This window comes from Arxiozyma heterogenica (assembly GCF_036370985.1).
Source record: "Arxiozyma heterogenica strain weizmannii chromosome Unknown scaffold_9, whole genome shotgun sequence".
Lineage (NCBI taxonomy): Eukaryota > Fungi > Ascomycota > Saccharomycetes > Saccharomycetales > Saccharomycetaceae > Arxiozyma > Arxiozyma heterogenica.
The window spans coordinates 721,730-741,648 of record NW_027042662.1 but is presented as its reverse complement, the minus strand read 5'-3'; the positions used below and the strand labels follow the sequence as shown (position 1 = coordinate 741,648).

General features: G+C 29.8%; 8 protein-coding genes and 1 non-coding gene across 9 annotated transcripts; 8 read left to right on the top strand and 1 right to left on the bottom strand.

The window, feature by feature from the left end:
• Positions 1-349: 349 nt before the first annotated feature.
• Positions 350-4,009, top strand: IRR1 (cohesin subunit IRR1; the record flags this gene model as incomplete). The annotated part of the gene is made up of 1 exon (XM_064861781.1): positions 350-4,009. One exon carries the CDS (start codon positions 350-352, stop codon positions 4,007-4,009), a length of 3,660 nt encoding a protein of 1,219 aa, XP_064716736.1.
• Positions 4,010-6,054: 2,045 nt separating this feature from the next.
• On the top strand, positions 6,055-6,129 carry PWA37_005336. Its single transcript has one exon. It is a non-coding gene; the product is annotated as a tRNA-Lys (tRNA).
• A 1,989-nt stretch (positions 6,130-8,118) lies between these two features.
• PWA37_005335 (uncharacterized protein) lies at positions 8,119-8,391 on the bottom strand (the record flags this gene model as incomplete). Its single annotated transcript, XM_064861780.1, has 1 exon — positions 8,119-8,391. The coding sequence occupies one exon, from the start codon at positions 8,389-8,391 to the stop codon at positions 8,119-8,121; it is 273 nt and encodes a 90-aa protein (XP_064716735.1).
• Positions 8,392-8,835: 444 nt separating this feature from the next.
• On the top strand, positions 8,836-10,002 carry FAF1 (Faf1p; the record flags this gene model as incomplete). Its single annotated transcript, XM_064861779.1, has 1 exon — positions 8,836-10,002. One exon carries the CDS (start codon positions 8,836-8,838, stop codon positions 10,000-10,002), a length of 1,167 nt encoding a protein of 388 aa, XP_064716734.1.
• Positions 10,003-11,448: 1,446 nt separating this feature from the next.
• Positions 11,449-12,960, top strand: PHO4 (phosphate-sensing transcription factor PHO4; the record flags this gene model as incomplete). The annotated part of the gene is made up of 1 exon (XM_064861778.1): positions 11,449-12,960. One exon carries the CDS (start codon positions 11,449-11,451, stop codon positions 12,958-12,960), a length of 1,512 nt encoding a protein of 503 aa, XP_064716733.1.
• Positions 12,961-13,482: 522 nt separating this feature from the next.
• Positions 13,483-14,030, top strand: QCR6 (ubiquinol--cytochrome-c reductase subunit 6; the record flags this gene model as incomplete). Its single annotated transcript, XM_064861777.1, has 2 exons — positions 13,483-13,569; positions 13,743-14,030. The coding sequence occupies 2 exons, from the start codon at positions 13,483-13,485 to the stop codon at positions 14,028-14,030; spliced, it is 375 nt and encodes a 124-aa protein (XP_064716732.1).
• Positions 14,031-14,714: 684 nt separating this feature from the next.
• Positions 14,715-15,683, top strand: RPL29 (60S ribosomal protein eL29 RPL29; the record flags this gene model as incomplete). The annotated part of the gene is made up of 2 exons (XM_064861776.1): positions 14,715-14,750; positions 15,489-15,683. 2 exons carry the CDS (start codon positions 14,715-14,717, stop codon positions 15,681-15,683), a joined length of 231 nt encoding a protein of 76 aa, XP_064716731.1.
• A 390-nt stretch (positions 15,684-16,073) lies between these two features.
• Positions 16,074-16,919, top strand: RRT5 (Rrt5p; the record flags this gene model as incomplete). The annotated part of the gene is made up of 1 exon (XM_064861775.1): positions 16,074-16,919. One exon carries the CDS (start codon positions 16,074-16,076, stop codon positions 16,917-16,919), a length of 846 nt encoding a protein of 281 aa, XP_064716730.1.
• Positions 16,920-18,391: 1,472 nt separating this feature from the next.
• Positions 18,392-19,620, top strand: RPL2A (60S ribosomal protein uL2 RPL2A; the record flags this gene model as incomplete). Its single annotated transcript, XM_064861774.1, has 2 exons — positions 18,392-18,395; positions 18,860-19,620. The coding sequence occupies 2 exons, from the start codon at positions 18,392-18,394 to the stop codon at positions 19,618-19,620; spliced, it is 765 nt and encodes a 254-aa protein (XP_064716729.1).
• Between the last annotated feature and the right edge of the window lie 299 nt (positions 19,621-19,919).

The following is a 19,919-nucleotide window of genomic DNA, read 5'->3' as shown; positions in this document are numbered from 1 at the left end:
ATAATCGTGAAATTGTTGGTGACACGTCTTTTTTTTTCATTTCCTGCCTGTATTAAAATATAACAGCAAAATATCAACAAAAAAAGTAGGAGAAAAAGAGAATTTTAAAACGCGTAATGGAAAAAGTAAATAAACATAGATATCAGTGATGTATAATCTATTAAAAAAAGAATACCTGTGGCGCTGGAAAGTAAAATATTTGATCAGCCTTAACATATAATTGTTTCAATATTTCATATACAAAAAGTATATACGAAAAACAAATAGATTGTTGGTTATTACTCCCTTTCTGACGTCTTATTACGAATATTTCTCTTAAATAAATTCAATTTAAGTAGAGTTTATTGGAATGGCACAATTACGAAGATCTATAAGAACTAGAAGCAAACGGAAACAATTAACAGTAGATAGTGATTCTGATAGCGATTCAAACATTTCCGCAATCGAATCTGACAAGGTTACCACCGCCATCAGTCAAAATTATAATACAGAGAATAGTAAGGGTGAAAATGAAGATCAAGAAGAATCAACAGATGATTCCTTACCCGAATTATCATCATCTTCATCTGAGGAAGAAGAAGATCCTAATGATTCTGATTATTTAGAGCCCTCTGCTGCAAGAAAAAGAAAAAGATCCACAAGAAGCAGTTCCAGAAGTACAAATGGGGATAAACCAAAAAACAAAAAGAGTTCCTCACAACAGCCACCTGTCAAAAAGAAAAAAACTAATATAAAGAAAACAACCACAAGTAATTATAACCTCCCATTAACAGAAGAAGAGCAAAATGATTATCTAGAAAATGTAAAAGCTATGGAACATAGTGAATTATTTGAAGCTTTATCTGAATCTGATGATATCTCTATCGATGAATACTTAAGAGGTTGGCTAGAAAATTATACCACTAATAGAGATCTTTTATTACAAGATTTTGTTAACTTTCTACTAGATTGTTGTGGTGCATTAGTACATGTAGAACAGCACGATATTCACAATAACGAGTCTGCTACAGATACAATAACTGAAATTCAATTATTATTTGAAAAGCAAAAAGTTCATGAGTTCCACTTAATGACAAGTAGAATAAACAGTAAGACCAGTTCTTATCCTAATCTATACAAGAATTTTGTTGAATTTATGTCTGGATTTTTAGATATCGCCAATGATATGCAGTTGTTATACGTTGAATCACAAGAAGATAATGACGAATTAATAATGGGTCCACTAGTAATAGATATCCTGACTTGGCTTTCTGCTTTTTCAACAACAAATGTCAGATGTTTTAGATATATTGCCACGTTATCATTATATTTATATCAAGATTTTCTTACTGACCACATAGTTGATTTGGAAAAAAATTATCTTGCCAAATTTACCAAACAATTATCCTTAGAAAAGAGAAAGAAAAGAAAAAACCAGACTGTTATCTTTAAATTAGAAAATAATATAGAGGAAATTCAAAATAGTAAAATTATTACGGAGAATATCATTGAAAATATCATTAAAATCTGTTTTGTACACAGATTTAAAGATGTTGATGAGATTATTCGCTCCGAATCTGTTTTGCATTTATCTACATGGATCAAGAATTATCCAGAATATTTCATGAAAGTAACTTATTTGAAATACTTCGGTTGGTTACTAAGTGATACTTCCAACATTGTTAGATCACAAGTATTAAAAGTCTTACCTAATATAATAACTTTCAACCATTCTAAGAAAACAGATAATTCAGCTATTAGACAATTTTTTGAAAGATTCAGACAAAGAATTTTAGATATTGCACTAAAAGACGTTGACTTAGAAGTAAGACTGTATGCAACAAATATATTGACTGAAATTGTAAGTCTTGGTTATTTAGAAGATGATGAAATACTTGCAATTTCGAGTTTAATATTCGATGATAATGATGTTAAAGTTTCGGCTCATAATAAAAATTCAAGATTTTTAAATTCTGTCTCTAAATTTATGACTAAAATAATAAATGAAGCATGTACAGATTTTCTCAAAAATAATGAATCCTTAGATGAAAATATGGCACCAATTAAATTATCCGCTTTAGTCAAAGTAGGAATCTTTATGAGATTTATTAGTAATTCTTTCTTATTTTATGCCCAGGATAACCATGATTCAAGTAAATTAGAAAAACATCATTTACTGTATCAGGCCTCAGAATTTTTATCCCCCTATTTTAACAATGAAATTATGACAATATGTAAACTGTTAAGTGATGACAACACATACGAAACAATATTCAATACTATCGAACAAGTCTCAAAGGATAATAAAAGCACACAATCTGAATTAGAGGCGAGTAATGATACCAGTATTACTATGTTTAATACAACACCATTACTACCAACCAATAATAATAACGTTATTCTTTATCTTATAGTACTTGACGGTCTTTGTCATGGTGCTTCCTCCATCAAAAATCAACAAAAAGCTAATGTAGTAAAATCGGTATTACCACATTTATTAGGGTTGTTCAAAAATTTACCTATACATTCTCCAGATATTTTACCACCATTGTTAAATATTTTTAATCTTTTTACCTTTGAAGATTGGATTCAGTCTGAGAATGAAAAAGCTATTTTAGAAATCACACATATAATAACAAAGACAATTGACGAATGTGTTCTTCCTTCATGTGCTCAATCAAATATCTACTACAATGCATTATCTAACACTCTAGCACATATAGAAAATTTCAAGAAACGTGAATTAGATGAAGTATGGTTAAATGAAATATCTCATATTAAACTCCACTTAATGAAATTCTTTTCTGAAAATGCTGAAAATCTAACAGATGCAAAACAATTCAATGATTTTATATCCACAGTGTATTGCACCTATATAAACAAACTTGTTTTAATTGGAAAAGTGTACCCAGTTGAATTTGACCATAATTTGCTTGTCCAATTATTTGACAGAATTTTTTCACGATTCCCTGAGTATTATAAACAATTTGATACTGAAATTATACCACAAATTTCCTTTAAATTACCTGTTATTTTGGTATCTTGGCAAATACATAAATGGGCCGAAATTTCCAAAAAATCCTTGCTTTTGTCTAACAAGGAATTCACCAATGAAAACTTAAACAATAACGATATTGATAATATTAGAGGCAATACCACTGACGACAAAGAGTCTAATAATAGCTATAATAATACTTCACATGGCAGTATAATTAAAACATTAAATACTATCAGTGCTATCCTGGATCAGTTTTATAGCATATTGATTACTTTAAGACTTAATAATTCAACAAATGTACATGATTTATTTAAAATCAAATGGGAATTAAGTAACGCAATTATTGATATTTTTGTGGCAATAATATGTTTTGAATTACAATTACCTGAAGCCAATAGAGATTGGAAGACTCTTATTGCCGAGAAATTTCCTACTTATTTACCTAAGGATATCCAGGAACAATTGATGGAAACATTTCTTTATTTGGAAAGTTTACATGCCAATGAAAATGAAATCCAATTAGAAAAAATTAATGATGAGAATGTCATTTTAAATGACATACATAATAGTCCATATTTCAAAGAGACGGAAAAAGAATTACTAGTTTATTTAATAAAGTTAAAAGGGTTGTTAAGATTAGGCTTGATAAGTGATTCAATAATAACAAGATTAAAATTAAATGAAAACAAATTTAATTCTTTATACCAAAGCATATTAAATGATGAAATATTCGAAGATGTTTTATCTAACAACGTGAAGACTGGTACATCTCACATAACCTCAGTTCATGAGGATGATTCTATAAATGAAATTCCGTTACATTCTGATTCCAGGGCAACAACAACAGAGTTAGACCCACTCGAAGAAAGTAGTGTATCTTCAACACAGGAAAACTCTAAAAATCATAATACTATTGAAAGCAGACAAGAATTAGATACCATCCATGAACAGTCCCGTGAAGAATCAGCCAGAAAGGAAATAGAAGAAAGTCAGGAAGATCCAATTGAGGGTAATTCTGACACCGAAAACTAATCATTCATTATAATCATATTTATTAGGAAATAAAGGCAAATAATAGCACTCATGCGCAAGCATTGCTAAATTAACATAAGTATACATACATAAATATATACATAATATTATGATATGTGGGAAAAATCAGTAATAATAATTTAATAGGTCACAATAATTACAATTAAAGAAATGTTATTTTCTTACATTAAAGTTGTCTTTATAAAGGCTATGGGACACCATGATTTTTCAAAGACCTGTTGCAGGTATCTCTATTTTTTTCTGGCACCAACTTTATCCCATTATTTTGAAAACAGGGCGGTTCTTCCAAAAAAACATTTTCAATCTTAGAACAAGGTAATTTCGTAGAAGTCCTAATGACATCTCTTTCTTCGATATTTAAGGCATTATTCTCTTTAATTATAACTGTCTCTTTTGATATACTCAATAATGTGTCAACATCCCAATCAGTCAAAGTTATTTTGGAAGATTTTCTTGAAAACATTTAATTAACTCTAGCTCACTCTATCTTCTATAATCCTTACTTATTAAGGAATTGGCAATTTAAATATTACTACTTAGTTGCTCCCACTCTTCATCTTCTTAATCTTCTATTGTTAGGCGGCTATTTCTATATCCAAGACAAACTGAAAAAAAAAAAAAAATTAAATAATAAATTTATATACCAAAAACCAAATTTTCTTAAAATTGAAAATTAATAAAAAGTCTTTTTGTCTATAACTTATTTTTAAAATCTACTCTGGAAGTAGATTGTGTTACAAATACATGAAGCACCACAATTAATTGGCACATGCTTTTCTTATTTAAGAATTTTCATTCTAATCAACATACAAACCCTACCAAAAGTGAAATTCAAGATTTCATATACACAAACAATCTTATTAAACAAAATTAAGCTTATAAGTTTTACAACCTTTTAAAAAATAATATTAACAAGGCTGTGTAAGGGTTATACCAAGTAATATACTAAAATATGGATATTAATTATATATATAAACACTCACAAATTATATAATTGGTTGATTCTAACTGTTAAATAGATTAGTCTTAGTTATTCGTCTTATTATTCTTTTGGTTAACCTATTAGATAGATTACGAATATTAATGCTGATAATTACCTCTTGCACTATCTCTCAATAATCTAGGGTCTCTTAAATAAGCTTCTTAGTAATTTACCACCAATGTCCATCCGACGACCATATGTTCGTCCATATACACTCACAACCTTGAGCCCAGAGTTTCGGCTGTTCCAAATCCTTCGTCTTAACAGTTAGCATTACCTACAGACTATGTATTTTAGAATTTCCAATTAAGGCTTCTTACACCCGCTTATTACCTTAATAATTCTTTTTATACTGAAATTGTTTAATCTCTCTAAAGACTTCTTATGCTCTATCTAAATACAACAATAATATGCTAACTATTGGTTTAAAAAAAATCTTCAGATGACAACAATATAACCCCAACAACATTGTAAAATATTTGTGAAATTAAAAAAAAAATTGAAGAATCAATTATCCAATTTAATATATTAGTTAATGATTTAAATCACACAATAATTATTAGTTCTGTAATTAGACAAAACTTTATAGGATATTTTAAGCAGTAGATAGTGATGACAACCTACCAGTATATTATATTTGTTGGAATTTGGAGCCCTTAGCGTCCATGGTAATGGTAGACATCATTAAGTTATAGATGTTTGTTGTATTGTATACTAAATACATATATATACTTATTATAAAGTGTATAGAGTATAAATTCTTTTATTTACTTTGATTCTTCTTTTAAGTTTTTGATTTCTCTTCAAATCTGTGATAAACATATTTGGTAAAAAAATAAAATGTCTTCCTGATATTATAGTACATTCGTACACCACGTAATATACAGAAAAAACTAATTAAAAAATAATTCTTATGAAAATGACAGTAATAAACTCTCATTTTCCAACAATATTGCACAGTATAGTAAAAATAAGAAGTTTTAATTAAAACTATATTCTTAATAACAAAAAAGTCTTATCTTTAAAAAAAAGTAACAAGTTAGGCCTTGTTGGCGCAATCGGTAGCGCGTATGACTCTTAATCATAAGGTTAGGGGTTCGAGCCCCCTACAGGGCTAACTACTATTTTTACCAATAGTGTAATAACCCTGAGGTTATGTGTGTCGGATAACAATTAATCTTGTTGGAATGACAACAATATTTCACTTGGATAGATATAAGATATAGACTCTTTCTGTATCTCTAGATGTAGTATTCCTATACATCAGTATATCTATATCCCTAATCTAAGATAACCTAATAGCATACACTTATATGCTATATATCTAAACTTATGTAATCCTTGGTTCCTTCTTCTTCTTCTTGGTTGCTCTCTTGTACTTATGTTGGTTACTCCTGTTTTTATGTGTGTTTGTAAAATTTTGCAAAAAGGAAAGTTTAGAAAAATATCGTCAACCCTCATTTTTCTAAACAAGCCCTAAATAGTAATATCAGGGATATTACAAATAGTAATATTGGAATATCTTGTTATACGAATGTATAATAGATGAAAATCCTATTATGAGAAATATATTCTTCTAGACGCTAAAGTAGATAGATATAGCTTGTTTTGTTGCCTATATATGACATATAGACTACACTCTACGCAAGAAGTAAACTAATATACACAGATGCACAGATGAACACACTTATATAAGCAAGAGAAACAAGAAAAACAAGAACATCATTGTCAACTAAAGAATTCACAAGATTGTTTATAGTGACCATCCGGATTTCATATGTTATAAAATGATTGAGAAACCGGACTAGTTGGTGGACTCATTAAGCATAAGAGATGCACTATAGATGTGTTCTGGCTAATATCCAACAAGACCAACTATTCTTTTTATTTTTTATTCATGTAGTTAGAGATAAATATTTTATTTAAAAAAATTCATATTACTTTAATATATTAAGAATGAGAAAATCATTCAGTAATTTGTCACTGAAGCATTTCACTGACAGATTGAATAATCATATATCAGGTCTAGTCTTTGCATCAAAGAATATTGCAAAGCAAGTACTCCTATGGTGAGAGTAAATCAAAATTTTTTATTGGATATAAAATCTTTTGCTAACTCAATCGCTGATAGCTTAGTTCACTTAATTGTAGAGTATAATTGAAGAACCACTGAAATTCACTTAATAAATGTAACTTGTCTATCTAACATATACTCGGTACACTCCTTGCATATATCTTCTAAAAATTAATATCTTACATACTTCCTATAACGAACAAATGCTATAGACTATCTGAGCTAATTACTCACAAATTTTTCTCCTCTTATACTCTCCAACAAATTTCATACAAACGATAATAAAATCCGGTTAATATTGCCTAGTTTTTCTTTATATCACTAAACTAAAACATTTTCAGCTTTGTATGCAGTACTACAAATTGCATTAAAATTCAAAACTTTGCACACTGAATAAAGACAGTACACCCATATCCTCTCAGGGATATTTGTCTTATATTTTTTGTTAATCTTGTATATGCAATACTATTACATCCAAAATATAAAGCTCTCAAATGGAAAATATATTCTTATGATAATCAAAAAAGAACACTAATTATTATGATATATTCATAGTTAATTTAACCTCATGAATTTAGTTAGTCTATAACACTTCTTACAAAGATATGAGTTTTAAATATATATCTATTCATCTAAATCATTATCTTTTATGTAGCCTGTTATTTTTACCATAGATAAATTAAGGACTAGTTGCTTCGGGTGTAATTGAAATAGTGATCTTATAAATTAATCCTTCTTTCTAACATACTAAATTCCTTAATATTCTCTGTTAAGTAATAACAAAAATACCATAACATTATTTCAACGTTAACATCTAACAAAACAAACATAGATAAAATCATATCATATATTTCTATCATATATTTGAATATACATCAAGTATACATTTAAAATAAAAAAATCAAGCAAAAAACTACAATAAGGAATAAAAAATCATCATTATTACAATCATTAATCAAATATTATACATCATAAACCAGATTGATAACCTAATTTTTATTTAAATGATTTTCTCAAAATCAGTGTACTTTATTATAATACAGACCTTCTTCTAGATGGAAAAAATAGTACTCTGACATTTCTAAAAAAATTTTTCAATGGACCCCTGAGTATTATTAAAGTACTTGTCCATAAGAAGCTTTGTAGAAATGGAATAATTATAATATCCTTAAAAATAACTTTACCTAACACGTAAGTGTTAACTCTCTCTTTATTTTGTTTTTTCATTTCTTTTTGTAATGACATACTAAAGATATGATTGAATCTCATATCAGGAATTTTTAATTTCAATGCTTCTCTATTCATTTTATGACCTAACCAGAAAAAAAATACTGACAAAGAGTTATTTTATTCGTCTTACTCTTTATTCCCAAATATGTATTATTTAGTTCTAGAAAGTAAAAATCAGTGTCATTTTTCATAAAAACAGACAGCGTGAGTTGGTTATTAAGTATTAATTCACCTTACCTTTATTTATGTATATTTTTATGTTATAATTCAGTGGAGATTTATTTTTCAAGATTGAACCAATTTTTAAAATAAAAAAAAAAGAATAAAAAAGAAAAATTTACGATGAGCTAACAACAAGCTTGATTCCTAATGTACAGAAAAAAGGCATAATTTATCGAAAAGAGAAGGACTATTCCTTAAAAAATTGCCCCACTCCACTTCCAAGTAGAAAGTCAGATAGACATAATAATAAATTCTATCAAAAAAATACAAGAATTAGTGAGTAATTTGCCATTTATAATGTCTGATACCGAGCAAGATAAGTATATGAAACAATTGGAGGAACAGAGAAAAGCTTTTGAAGCTCAGTTTGGCTCTTTGGAATCCTTAGGTTTTGAAGATAAGACAAAACATATACAACATGCTAGACCTGATTCTAATTCTAGCTCAGATGAAAAATCTAATAGTGAAAGTGACATTAGTAATAGTGAGTTGGAAAATAATGAATCAGAAGACAGTGCATATGATACTAATACAGAGGATAATAATGAGGATGTTGAGGAGGACAATAAACTTAATTGTATTATTCCGATTAAAGCTGCTGATAACAATCAAGAAAAAAACATTAAAAAGCCTAAAATCATCAAATTTAGTGGCCCGAGTGATACGTATATTGCACCAAGTAAACAGGAACAAAAATTACTTAGAAGTGGTAGGACCTTAGCTGAAAATGCAAGAAAAATTGCTAAATTGCAACAATTAAGGACCAGTAAGCATAATACATTAGATGATGAAGATAATGAAGAGGAGGCAAATATAGAAGCAGAGAATTTACATAATGATGTGGCTCTACAACAATTTTTAAAAGAATCACATCTGTTAAGTGCATTCAGTGAGAATGATAAAACCAATTCAGATTTCAGTGGTGTCTCATTAACGTTAGAGACAATTGGTAATGAAAATGATCATATTCAAAATAATAGCAATCAGTTATTGTTTCAAGATAGTGAAATCATTGGGAAAGCACGTATGAAAACGTTAGAACAAAGACTACATAATCTTTCAAAAATTAATGGCCATAGTAAGAAAATCAACAAATTGGAAAAAGTTCCAATGGCAATACGGAAGGGTATGATTAATAAACATTTGGAAAGAATCGCCAAATATGAACAAGAAGCTAAAGAGGGTGGTATTGTTCTTTCAAAAGTTAAAAAAGGACAGTTCAGAAAGATTGAAGCTACATATAAGAAAGATATTGAAAGACGTATTGGTACTAGTATTAGGAGCAAAGATATGGAAAGAACATCAAAAAGAGAACGTGGTCTCAAAATTAATACTATTGGTCGTTCAACAAAAAACGGTCTTGTAGTGTCTAAAGCAGACATTGCTCGTGTTAATGGAACTAACGATATTAATAGAAAGTCCAAAAAATCTAAAAGTTTTAAAAGACACGGCGCAAAACGTTAAATATATGGCTATAAGCATACATACATAATGCATATGAATTCTTGTTCATATAGAAGCATCGTACAAATCCCTCATACATAATTATAATCAAAACCAAGCATGCTAATAGAACTCCTAATCAGAGTCTTTTTTTTTTCTTTATTTTTTTTTTACGTACTGCTAGCCCACGTGCCAGATGTCAATACTGCGACATTGTGATTTATATATGGGTACGATGATACTCGGATAATTTTATATATAAAAGATAAGCGAAACAAAACGAGACAATTTTTTCCATAATAAAAAATCCCTATTAGCTGTAAAGCATTGTCTCGATATCACAATTGACGCTATTCACTTCCCTTATTAGAAATTGGAGGCTACCAATGCTTTTAAAAGCTAAGTCCAAAAGTTTTCTTGTTTTATCTAATTTTTAGCGCATTTCTAAACTCTCAAGAGTCGTCATCATTGGGGTTTATATCCTTTTTAGTCTATTTTATTTGAGTAACATACACTATGTACCAAGTTCAAATACATCTTGAAGGTTAATCAGCCGAGAAACAAAAACTGAAATCATATATGCCTACAATTACATGCAAAAAGGTTTATTTTTGTCTCTTAAACACCCAGTTTACTATAAGTTTTCTTCCCACCATTTTTAATAATAAACATTGCACCTTTTGTCGAACAGTTTCCTTGTTCGTATTTTCTTGATAATTTAATAATCAATGCCTGCTTTATTTTGATTACCACTTAAGCAAAAAAAAAAAACTTGAGGATTTTTTTTTTTGAGTGTTTAACTCAGTCATCTTGCACGACGCACTTTGTTGGGTCAAAATTTTGTGAGAAAGGAGTGGAGTTTTTCCCGGTATTTCCTAATTGGGTAATATAAGTCTTAATTATGCAGATTTTTTGAATACATTCCTTTTGTTTTTGCCTTTTCTTTCTTCTTTTCTTTTTTCTTTTTTTCTTCTTTCCTTAGAAATAATTACAGAAGCACAAAAACTATTTGTAAATGGAAATTAAATATAACACAGACGTAATCTCTGCGAAATAGTTTCAGTGTTAAGATGAACTAAGTATTCATAAATCAAACCACTGTTGAAGATTAGAACTGTATAACATCAACGTATATTCAAATAAATAACTACAAGTGAAATTTCACACAATTTGCCTAAGTTTTCTTTTTTTTTTTTTCTTTTTCTTTATCCATTTTTTTTTGCTCTTATTTGAATATATACTTGCTGGTCAAGGAGGAGAAGAATTTTATATTCGTTGCATTACGCCACAAATAACTGTTTTTGAAATATACTTTTACAAGTACACACAGACACACAGATATATAGATATATATCTATACTTGTCTGATATAAATACACATTCTCATCAATAAAGGAGAAAAAATACATTAAGCTAAAACAAAAAAGAAATCGATATATCATTCAAACACAAAAAAATCATAGAAGAATGATGGAAATCAACCCTTCTAAAAGTATATTGGATCAGGTAGATGAATATTTGCATGAAAATCACAATTTCACGGATAAAAGTAATAATGACCATATTAATAACAACAAAAGTAACAATATTAATATTCCAATACATAATGATATTCATTTATTAGAAAGAGAATTGAGTAAGTCACACGAACATTATTCAATAAGTAATATTAATAATAACAGTAACGTTAACTATAACGACAAGAACGATGGATGGATACCACACAATATACAGTTAGATTTAGATAAATTAAGCCACTCAATTTTCCAAGAAAATTCTTTTCATAATTCTAATAATATTCCAAACTTTAGTAATATCCCTGATACTTATTATAATTCAACCCATACATTTACAAGTACAAATCACCCATTACATATCCATAAAGAAATCAATAGCATGTTAAACATCCCCGTTGCATCATCACTTTCACCAACTGTTTCACCTCTTATTGCCCCGAATCAAGCGTCAATGAATGGGATTCAAGTAACTCCATTTATGCATCCACTAACATTAAAGACTGATTTCGGATGTGATAATAAAAATACTTTTACTTCCAACATTGATAATAGGCACTCTATTGTGAGCGACTCTGTTTCAATGCTAGATCCCTTATCTACTTTAAATAACAATATTAATGATATAACAGTCACTGATGATTATGGGTCCAAAATAGTACCATTAACAAGAAGTATATCTAAAAATGAAAATTCAAATATGAAGAATAAAATTTCAGTCCCAAAGAAAAGTCATTCAATGTCAGGTCAGTCTGCAACACCAAGATCGGATCAAAGCACTAAGGTAGTCAAAAATAGTCCATACATGAAACCAAATAGATCATTAAGAAGATTCAGTAAAAGTAAGACATCTCTAGAAAACACACCAATTTTACCATCTACAAATATAACTACAATCACAACACCAATACTCAACAGTAGCAACAGTAACAACAACAATAGCAACAAAGTACAAGGAAATATACCAGGTAACATAGATGATGTGGCATTTCAACTACCAGAAAGTAGTGTAATATTAAATAAATCTCCTATATCCTTAAATCCAAACATTGATTACGGTGCTGCATTGCCGCCATATACCAACAATAGCAATCCCTCCAACACTACTATCACCAACTCAACTAATGACAGCGAGAGTAGCAATACAATCAGTGATAATACGAATAAGAATAGAATCTCTACAGAAAATGTAAAAGAAAACAATAGTAACATATCATCTATTGAAAAACGCCCTAGATCAAAATCTCGGGTAGGACGTATTAAAGATGAGTCAAAAAGAGAAATACACAAAGTAGCAGAACAAGAACGTCGCAATCGACTAAACAACGCTTTATCCGAATTGGCATCACTGGTTCCGGAAGAACTGAAAAAAACTGTTAGTATCCCGTCTAAAGCTACAACTGCAGAGCTGGCTTGTGTTTATATTCGACAATTAAAGGATCAATTGGCTAAAAGGGATTCGTAGTGTAAACGACTATAACAACCTTGACAAAACCCTCCTATACATATATACAGTGATATATTTTATAAAATTGACCCACTAAGTATTTTTTGTTTTGAAGATGTAATTAGTACCCGACGTTAACTAATCATAGAAGTAGAAACCCTTTCAACTTTCTTTTGCCTAATAATAGCTATTTTCTCTTCTTTATTTTTTTTTTTCATCTCCGGGGAACAGCCAATCATATCTCTTTCGGCTTTTTTGACAATACAAAAAAAAAAAAGAAAATTTGAGAATCATAGGGAAACTTACATAAATTTACCGGACGTAATCCATAAAGACAAAAGAAAAAAACAAAAACTCACAAACTCAAATTATACTAAGGCTATATATAATCAAAAATACCGTAGGGACAGAAATAAGCGTATAACATATCTAAACCGACAAGCCATTTAAGAAAGTCAACACAGAGAGACCGATAGATAGTTTAGAATCCAAACCAAGTCAAATTATAGTGTTATTACAACCACATTATCAAACTCCAGTATGTTAAGTTCTATTATAGATTATTTAAGGGATGTCAAAGAGGAATTCAGTCCAATCTACTCCAGAGCAGAAGATGAAGATCCAACGGTATGTTAAATTATAATAAAAAAAGATAAAAAAAGATGATTAAAAAAGCGAAGAAAAGACTAAACTTTCTTGATCATTACTCTTCTTGAGTATATTGATTTGTATACTAACAAATTATATTATTAATGGTATATGTAATTAATTAATTAATTTTTTTTTTATTTTAAAACTAGATAGAAGAAGAAGAGGAAGAAGAAGATAATGATGAAGATGAAGATGAAGAGGAGGAAGAGGAAGAAGGTGACCAACTCGACAAGTTAAGAAGACAATGTGAAAATACAGAAAGGGGCCAAGAATTAAAGCACCATTATTTGGAATGTGTGGAAAGAGTTCAGAAGGCGAAAGAAGATCCAAACTATGAAGACTTAGAAAATAAAGAAGACTGTGTAGAAGAATTTTTCCATTTACAACATTATCTAGACGAATGTGCTGCACCAAGGTTATTTAGTCAATTAAAATAAATGTTGAGTAATTTTTCAGCTTATAAGTCTCTCTTATTTTCATGCTCAGTCCATTACATCATAATACTATACAAACTCCTTCAAATCCCTGTATATTCCATTATATATGAGAGTGGTGGTAATGTTTAACTAATATCATCTATTCATTATCACCCATTTATTTATTTCTCTATTTATTTTTAATAATATTATTTATTCTTGTTATTGAGTTAAAATAATTAATTTTTTCATTCTGTTACATATTTTTCTATACCAGTGAAATGGGCACAGATCGTTTGTTGTATACTACCGGAGTTGATTTACTTCCTTCTTTATGACTGCTTTTATAAACCTGTACATTTTGTAAAACATTTTGACTATTTTTTTACATTTTCCAAAAAAATAACTGTCTCAATATCTATTTTTTACATTCTTAAAAATCAATTTCAGAGGTAATAATTTTAGCTGGGAAAACAGTACAAGTAATAAAACAGTGCTGTTGGACATAGAGAACTTTTTTACTAAGTCCTGGATTTCATTTGGAAACCTTAATAGTACATCCTTTTCCTATGTTCTTGCAGTACATTGGAGTCTGCTCTAAACCCGGGGGTAAAGCAGTGGGGAACCACATAGTAAATGAGGACAATTTAACCTACCATCCAGCGTGGATGGGTACGTACTGGCACGTATTATCAAAGATCAATCATGCTAGGAGCAAAGGAAAAACTGCCTAGAGTTAGTGTATGCACTTGTTACTATTGTAACAACCAACAGATGTTGTATCTTCTTGCTTCTGCGAATGGAGGCGTAGTGTAGGTGGTGGATTCTCAGCACCATATTCTGAATAAGATCTATCAAATGAACTAATCCACTACAAGAGTTTGGGAATAGTAAGTTTTTTTGGGAATAGTTGTAGTATATATTTCTATGCACGTGGTTTGGCGCACTGCTTGGCATTAAAAATAGTTCTTTCAAGAACCCTGCAACACATATAAGGTAAAAAGTACGTATAAAAGATGTAGTCCAATTTCCCTTTTGATTAATAAAAGATGCATCAAATTCATTCTAATACCAAGAAAGGCAAAAAGTAGAGACAACAATCCGGTAAAAAATGTTTCATTAATAAAATAATTTAGGAAATTACAAATAGAAAGGCACAGTGCATTAATAATAAATATCAATATTGTGGATTTTATTACTTTGTTTTCAGTTGTGCTATGATTATAAACCTTTGTATCTAGGATTTTTTTAAGAAAAGTATAAAAAACTAAACTTACTATATTATTTGATATATTTCCACATATAAGCGTTAAAAACTTTTATTTGATCATTTTTATATGGGAAAACAATAAGTAATAAAAAGCTGAATATTAACATATGAATTATTTTACTAACAACATATTTGCCACCTGGAAATGTTCTATATTTCTTGGAGTTTCCGTATTATAACAATTATTATTGCTTTTTTATATCTAATAGAAAATGGCTAAATCTAAGAACCATACCGCTCATAACCAATCTAGAAAGGCTCACAGAAACGGTATCAAGAAGCCAAAGACTTACAAATACCCATCTTTAAAGGGTGTTGATCCAAAGTTCAAGAGAAACCACAAGCACGCTTTACACGGTACTGCTAAAGCTTTAGCTGCCAAGAGAGCTGCTGCTAAGAACTAAATGTGTTGTAATTAATTTTAGAATCATATACCTATATACTAATTTTTTTTGGTTTTGTTAAGTTTTAATATTATTTACGACTCTACATACTTTTCAAGTCTATAGTAACAATAATAAATTTCATTATATATCTTAACATAGATTACGTGTATGCACTTTTGTCCAAAGGTGCTTTATTCTTTTTTTTATCTCGATAGTTTTTCTTATCACCGTCATTTCCCTTTTAGGATAAAATAGATAAACTCTTTTAATCAACCTTGATTTTAATGTGACACAAAAGAAAGAATAAGAAATAAATTCTTAAAACACAGGAATATTCCATACACCATATATAACATTAATCGTATTATACACAAATCAAGATTAAAAAGTATCTAATTACAAGTTACAATGTTTCGTTTGAAAAATGACGCTCCAGAAATGGAATCAATGGCAACTAAAGAAGTAATTATTCAAAACCTTGATTTTAAAACAAGTGAAGCTGAATTAACCAAATTCTTGAAAAAATGGAATCCAACAAGAGTACTTATTCCATACCAAACAATGGTAGGCTTACGATATTATCATCCACGCCCCTACGGGATTGCTTTTGTTTGTTTTGACACTGTTGAAGCAGCCACTACTTTAATTAATGATTTGCAATTTCTTTACTATAAGGGTAAAAGTCTCCGTTTAAATTATCACATCCCTTATGAAAGCTTGAAAAGAAAAAATTTGATGGCACCACAAGAATATGAAAGTGAAAACTTACCAGATGATGATGAACTATCCAAAGACACAATTTATTGTCGTATACTACCTGCAGAGTGCACAGATGCAGATCTGAGAAACTTTGTTGAACTCTATGATCCAGTTGAATTTTGGATATACAAGTCTCCAACAAATTCATTATTCACCCATTGTTGTTTGCCCCATTATAAAAAAAAAGGTTTTATATTATCAGCTTTAGTTAAACTTGGAGATGGCACTAATATAGATGATGTTTGTGTGGCTTTAAATAAAGGAAAACTGTGTAATAAGAAAGTTAAATTTATTCCAGCTTTGAAACATACTATCAAAGAAGTTAAAAAAGCTACCTTAAATGATACTTTTGTTGAAGCAAATAATATATATATTACTCAAGAAGAGCGACAGGAAGCTCTAATGGACGAAAATATAATAGTGCCCAAGATAACTTCCCATCCAGAAAATAGTTCTACTCCAATTGCAGATTTAAGTTTAAATAATAAGCCATAAGGTAGAAAACATTAAATATTTGCTATTTTTATATAATATGTCATTTAATATATTCTTTTTTTTTTATTTAACATTTCATTGTATTTACAGTAAAGTATTTATATTCTGTAGCAAATATTTTTTTATTTTTAAATGCATAATATGTCAACTGTCAGTATGATTGAATAAACTTGAAAAATTCACAATCTAATTAAAGAAATACTTTAATTTCAAGAATAACACCTACCATCTTAAGAAATTACGTAATACTATTCAGAACAGTAAAATATTAACAATAAATTGTGTATTATAGCTAAATATGCATTTACTACAGTGTAGTACTGTTGAGAATTAGCGTCTTTAGTTTTTGGATAAATAGAATACATTCTCAATATTATATTTATATATATATAGTGTACAAAATTATGGTTAAGTTCTTCGATTTTTTTATTTATATATAATATCTAGGTGATAATGTATAAAAGATGAACAAAGGACGAAGCATGATATAAAAAAATGTTGGCTTTATCTATTTTCATATCTGGCACATCTCGTCTATGAACAGCACTAAATTGTTGATAAGGTTTGTTTATATCTACTACTAAGTAAACAATGTATCCTCTACATTCTGCCATCAATTAATATTTACGAAAATTTGATTGGTCTATTTATTTATTCTAGAATGTTCTATTTCAGCAGCACGTCTATTTGCAACTAGATTTATAAAGAGTGATCAGTTTCAACGTCAATTTAGCCGCTGATGCTTTTCTGTTAACCCAACTCTTTTTTTTTTGTAACGAATATTTCATTCTGCAACGCGGACTGTACATCAGTACCTTCGTAAGAAAAACCAATTACTTTCCAAATTTTCTTTATCAAAGTAGTTGAATATTTTTTTTCCACTTTTTGTCATTTTCTCTTCTTTCCTTTTCTGGTTTCTCTTTCAGTTTTCAGAAAAATTGGTGAGAAAAAAGAAAAGTCTAAATTTAATATGAGGGAAATTCATTTCTCCATAACCATGAGATTTGATATGACAGTCCTACAGAGAAACCATTTCTTCTTTCCAAACACCTTTCAGCAGATGTCTGTTTCACAATATGCCAATGGAGTAGTGTAGTAGTATCTTCTGTTTGCCGTTGTCTCACTTTTGTCCCAGTAGAACCTTCCACAGTGGTGAGTACTACTGTTCGATGATTCCAGCCAAATACAAACTTATTCTGATAGCTCAATTGTACGTGTAGCAGTAGGTACTATTCATCCCCCCCCTGTGAGTGTAGAATATTTACCATTCCTTCCATCGAAGTCTCCAATTGAAGCCTGTTATTCTGAAAGGTTTGGTAGTAAGGTAGAAGTAGCCATAATACTAAAAAAAAAAAATACTATCCTTAGTAAAAGCTAAGTACGTAGGAGGAGTATATAGGAGGGCATAATCTTGTTTTTGTATGACATCTTGATCTATTTCATACTAGAGAGAACCGTAAAATCGATACACAATGGGTATGTTGAGGCCTGGTTGAGTAAAGTATCGGAGTCAGATCGTTTAAAAGTTGCATGGCGAACTATAGTTGATTTAGAGATTTTTTTAAGTATAAGATGTATAATGATAATTGAAGAACACGTAAGGGGAAAATCCATAATTATGATATTCTAATCAGTGTAGTTATGAAGTTAACCATCTGAAGCAATGATATAAAATACAAATTAGGGACTAGGAATATTTTATGCTAGGAACAGGAATGATATAAAATAATAATAGAATATATAATTAATATGCATAGCTGGGATGACTCTTATTCAAAATGTTAAGGAAACGACTCTTAAGTAGGATGAATATTTACTAACAACTATAATAATTGGGACCCAATCTAATGATATACAAATTTTTGGTTTTGTCATATTGTTTTGTTATGTGATATTCTATTAACTTGTGTGTCTCCATTTTGTTTTGATTTTTTTAACAGGTAGAGTTATTCGTAACCAAAGAAAAGGTGCTGGTTCCGTCTTCACCTCTCACACCAGATTAAGACAAGGCGCTGCCAAATTAAGAACTTTGGATTACGCTGAACGTCACGGTTACATTCGTGGTGTTGTTAAGTCCATCATTCACGATGCCGGTAGAGGTGCTCCATTAGCCAAGGTTGTCTTCCGTGATCCATACAAGTATAAGTTACGTGAAGAAACTTTTATTGCCAACGAAGGTGTTCACACAGGTCAATTCATCTACGCTGGTAAGAAGGCCTCTTTAGCTGTTGGTAACATTTTACCATTAGGTTCTGTTCCAGAAGGTACTATTGTTTCTAACGTCGAAGAAAGACCAGGTGACAGAGGTGCTTTAGCTAGAGCTTCTGGTAACTACGTTATCGTTATTGGTCACAACCCAGATGAAAACAAGACTAGAGTTAGATTACCATCTGGTGCTAAGAAGGTCATCTCTTCTGATGCCCGTGGTGTTATCGGTGTTGTTGCCGGTGGTGGTAGAGTTGACAAGCCATTATTAAAGGCTGGTCGTGCTTACCACAAGTTCAGAGTTAAGAGAAACTCTTGGCCAAAGACTCGTGGTGTTGCCATGAACCCAGTTGATCACCCACACGGTGGTGGTAACCATCAACACATTGGTAAGGCTTCTACTATTTCCAGAGGGGCTGTTTCTGGTCAAAAGGCTGGTTTAATTGCCGCCAGAAGAACTGGTTTGTTACGTGGTTCTCAAAAAACTCAAGATTAAGCATCGCAATCGAGATCTTAAACTTTTTACACTTTATTATATACCAACATATATATATATTTACTGTTTATCTTTTTTGTCCCTCATAACATCCATAATAAAAAAAGTTGATTTATAAATATAATCTATTTTAAGTGCATTGCGTCTTTATAATGACATTTTTATAAAGGCACCCTTATGTTGTGTTTAATATCTAATTGTATCTAATGATTCTTTCTTAGATTATGTGACATGAAAATAATCACTAATTAGGATATGTGACTAAAGGTGAGTGATTACTTTAACTTTGATCGAAGTGT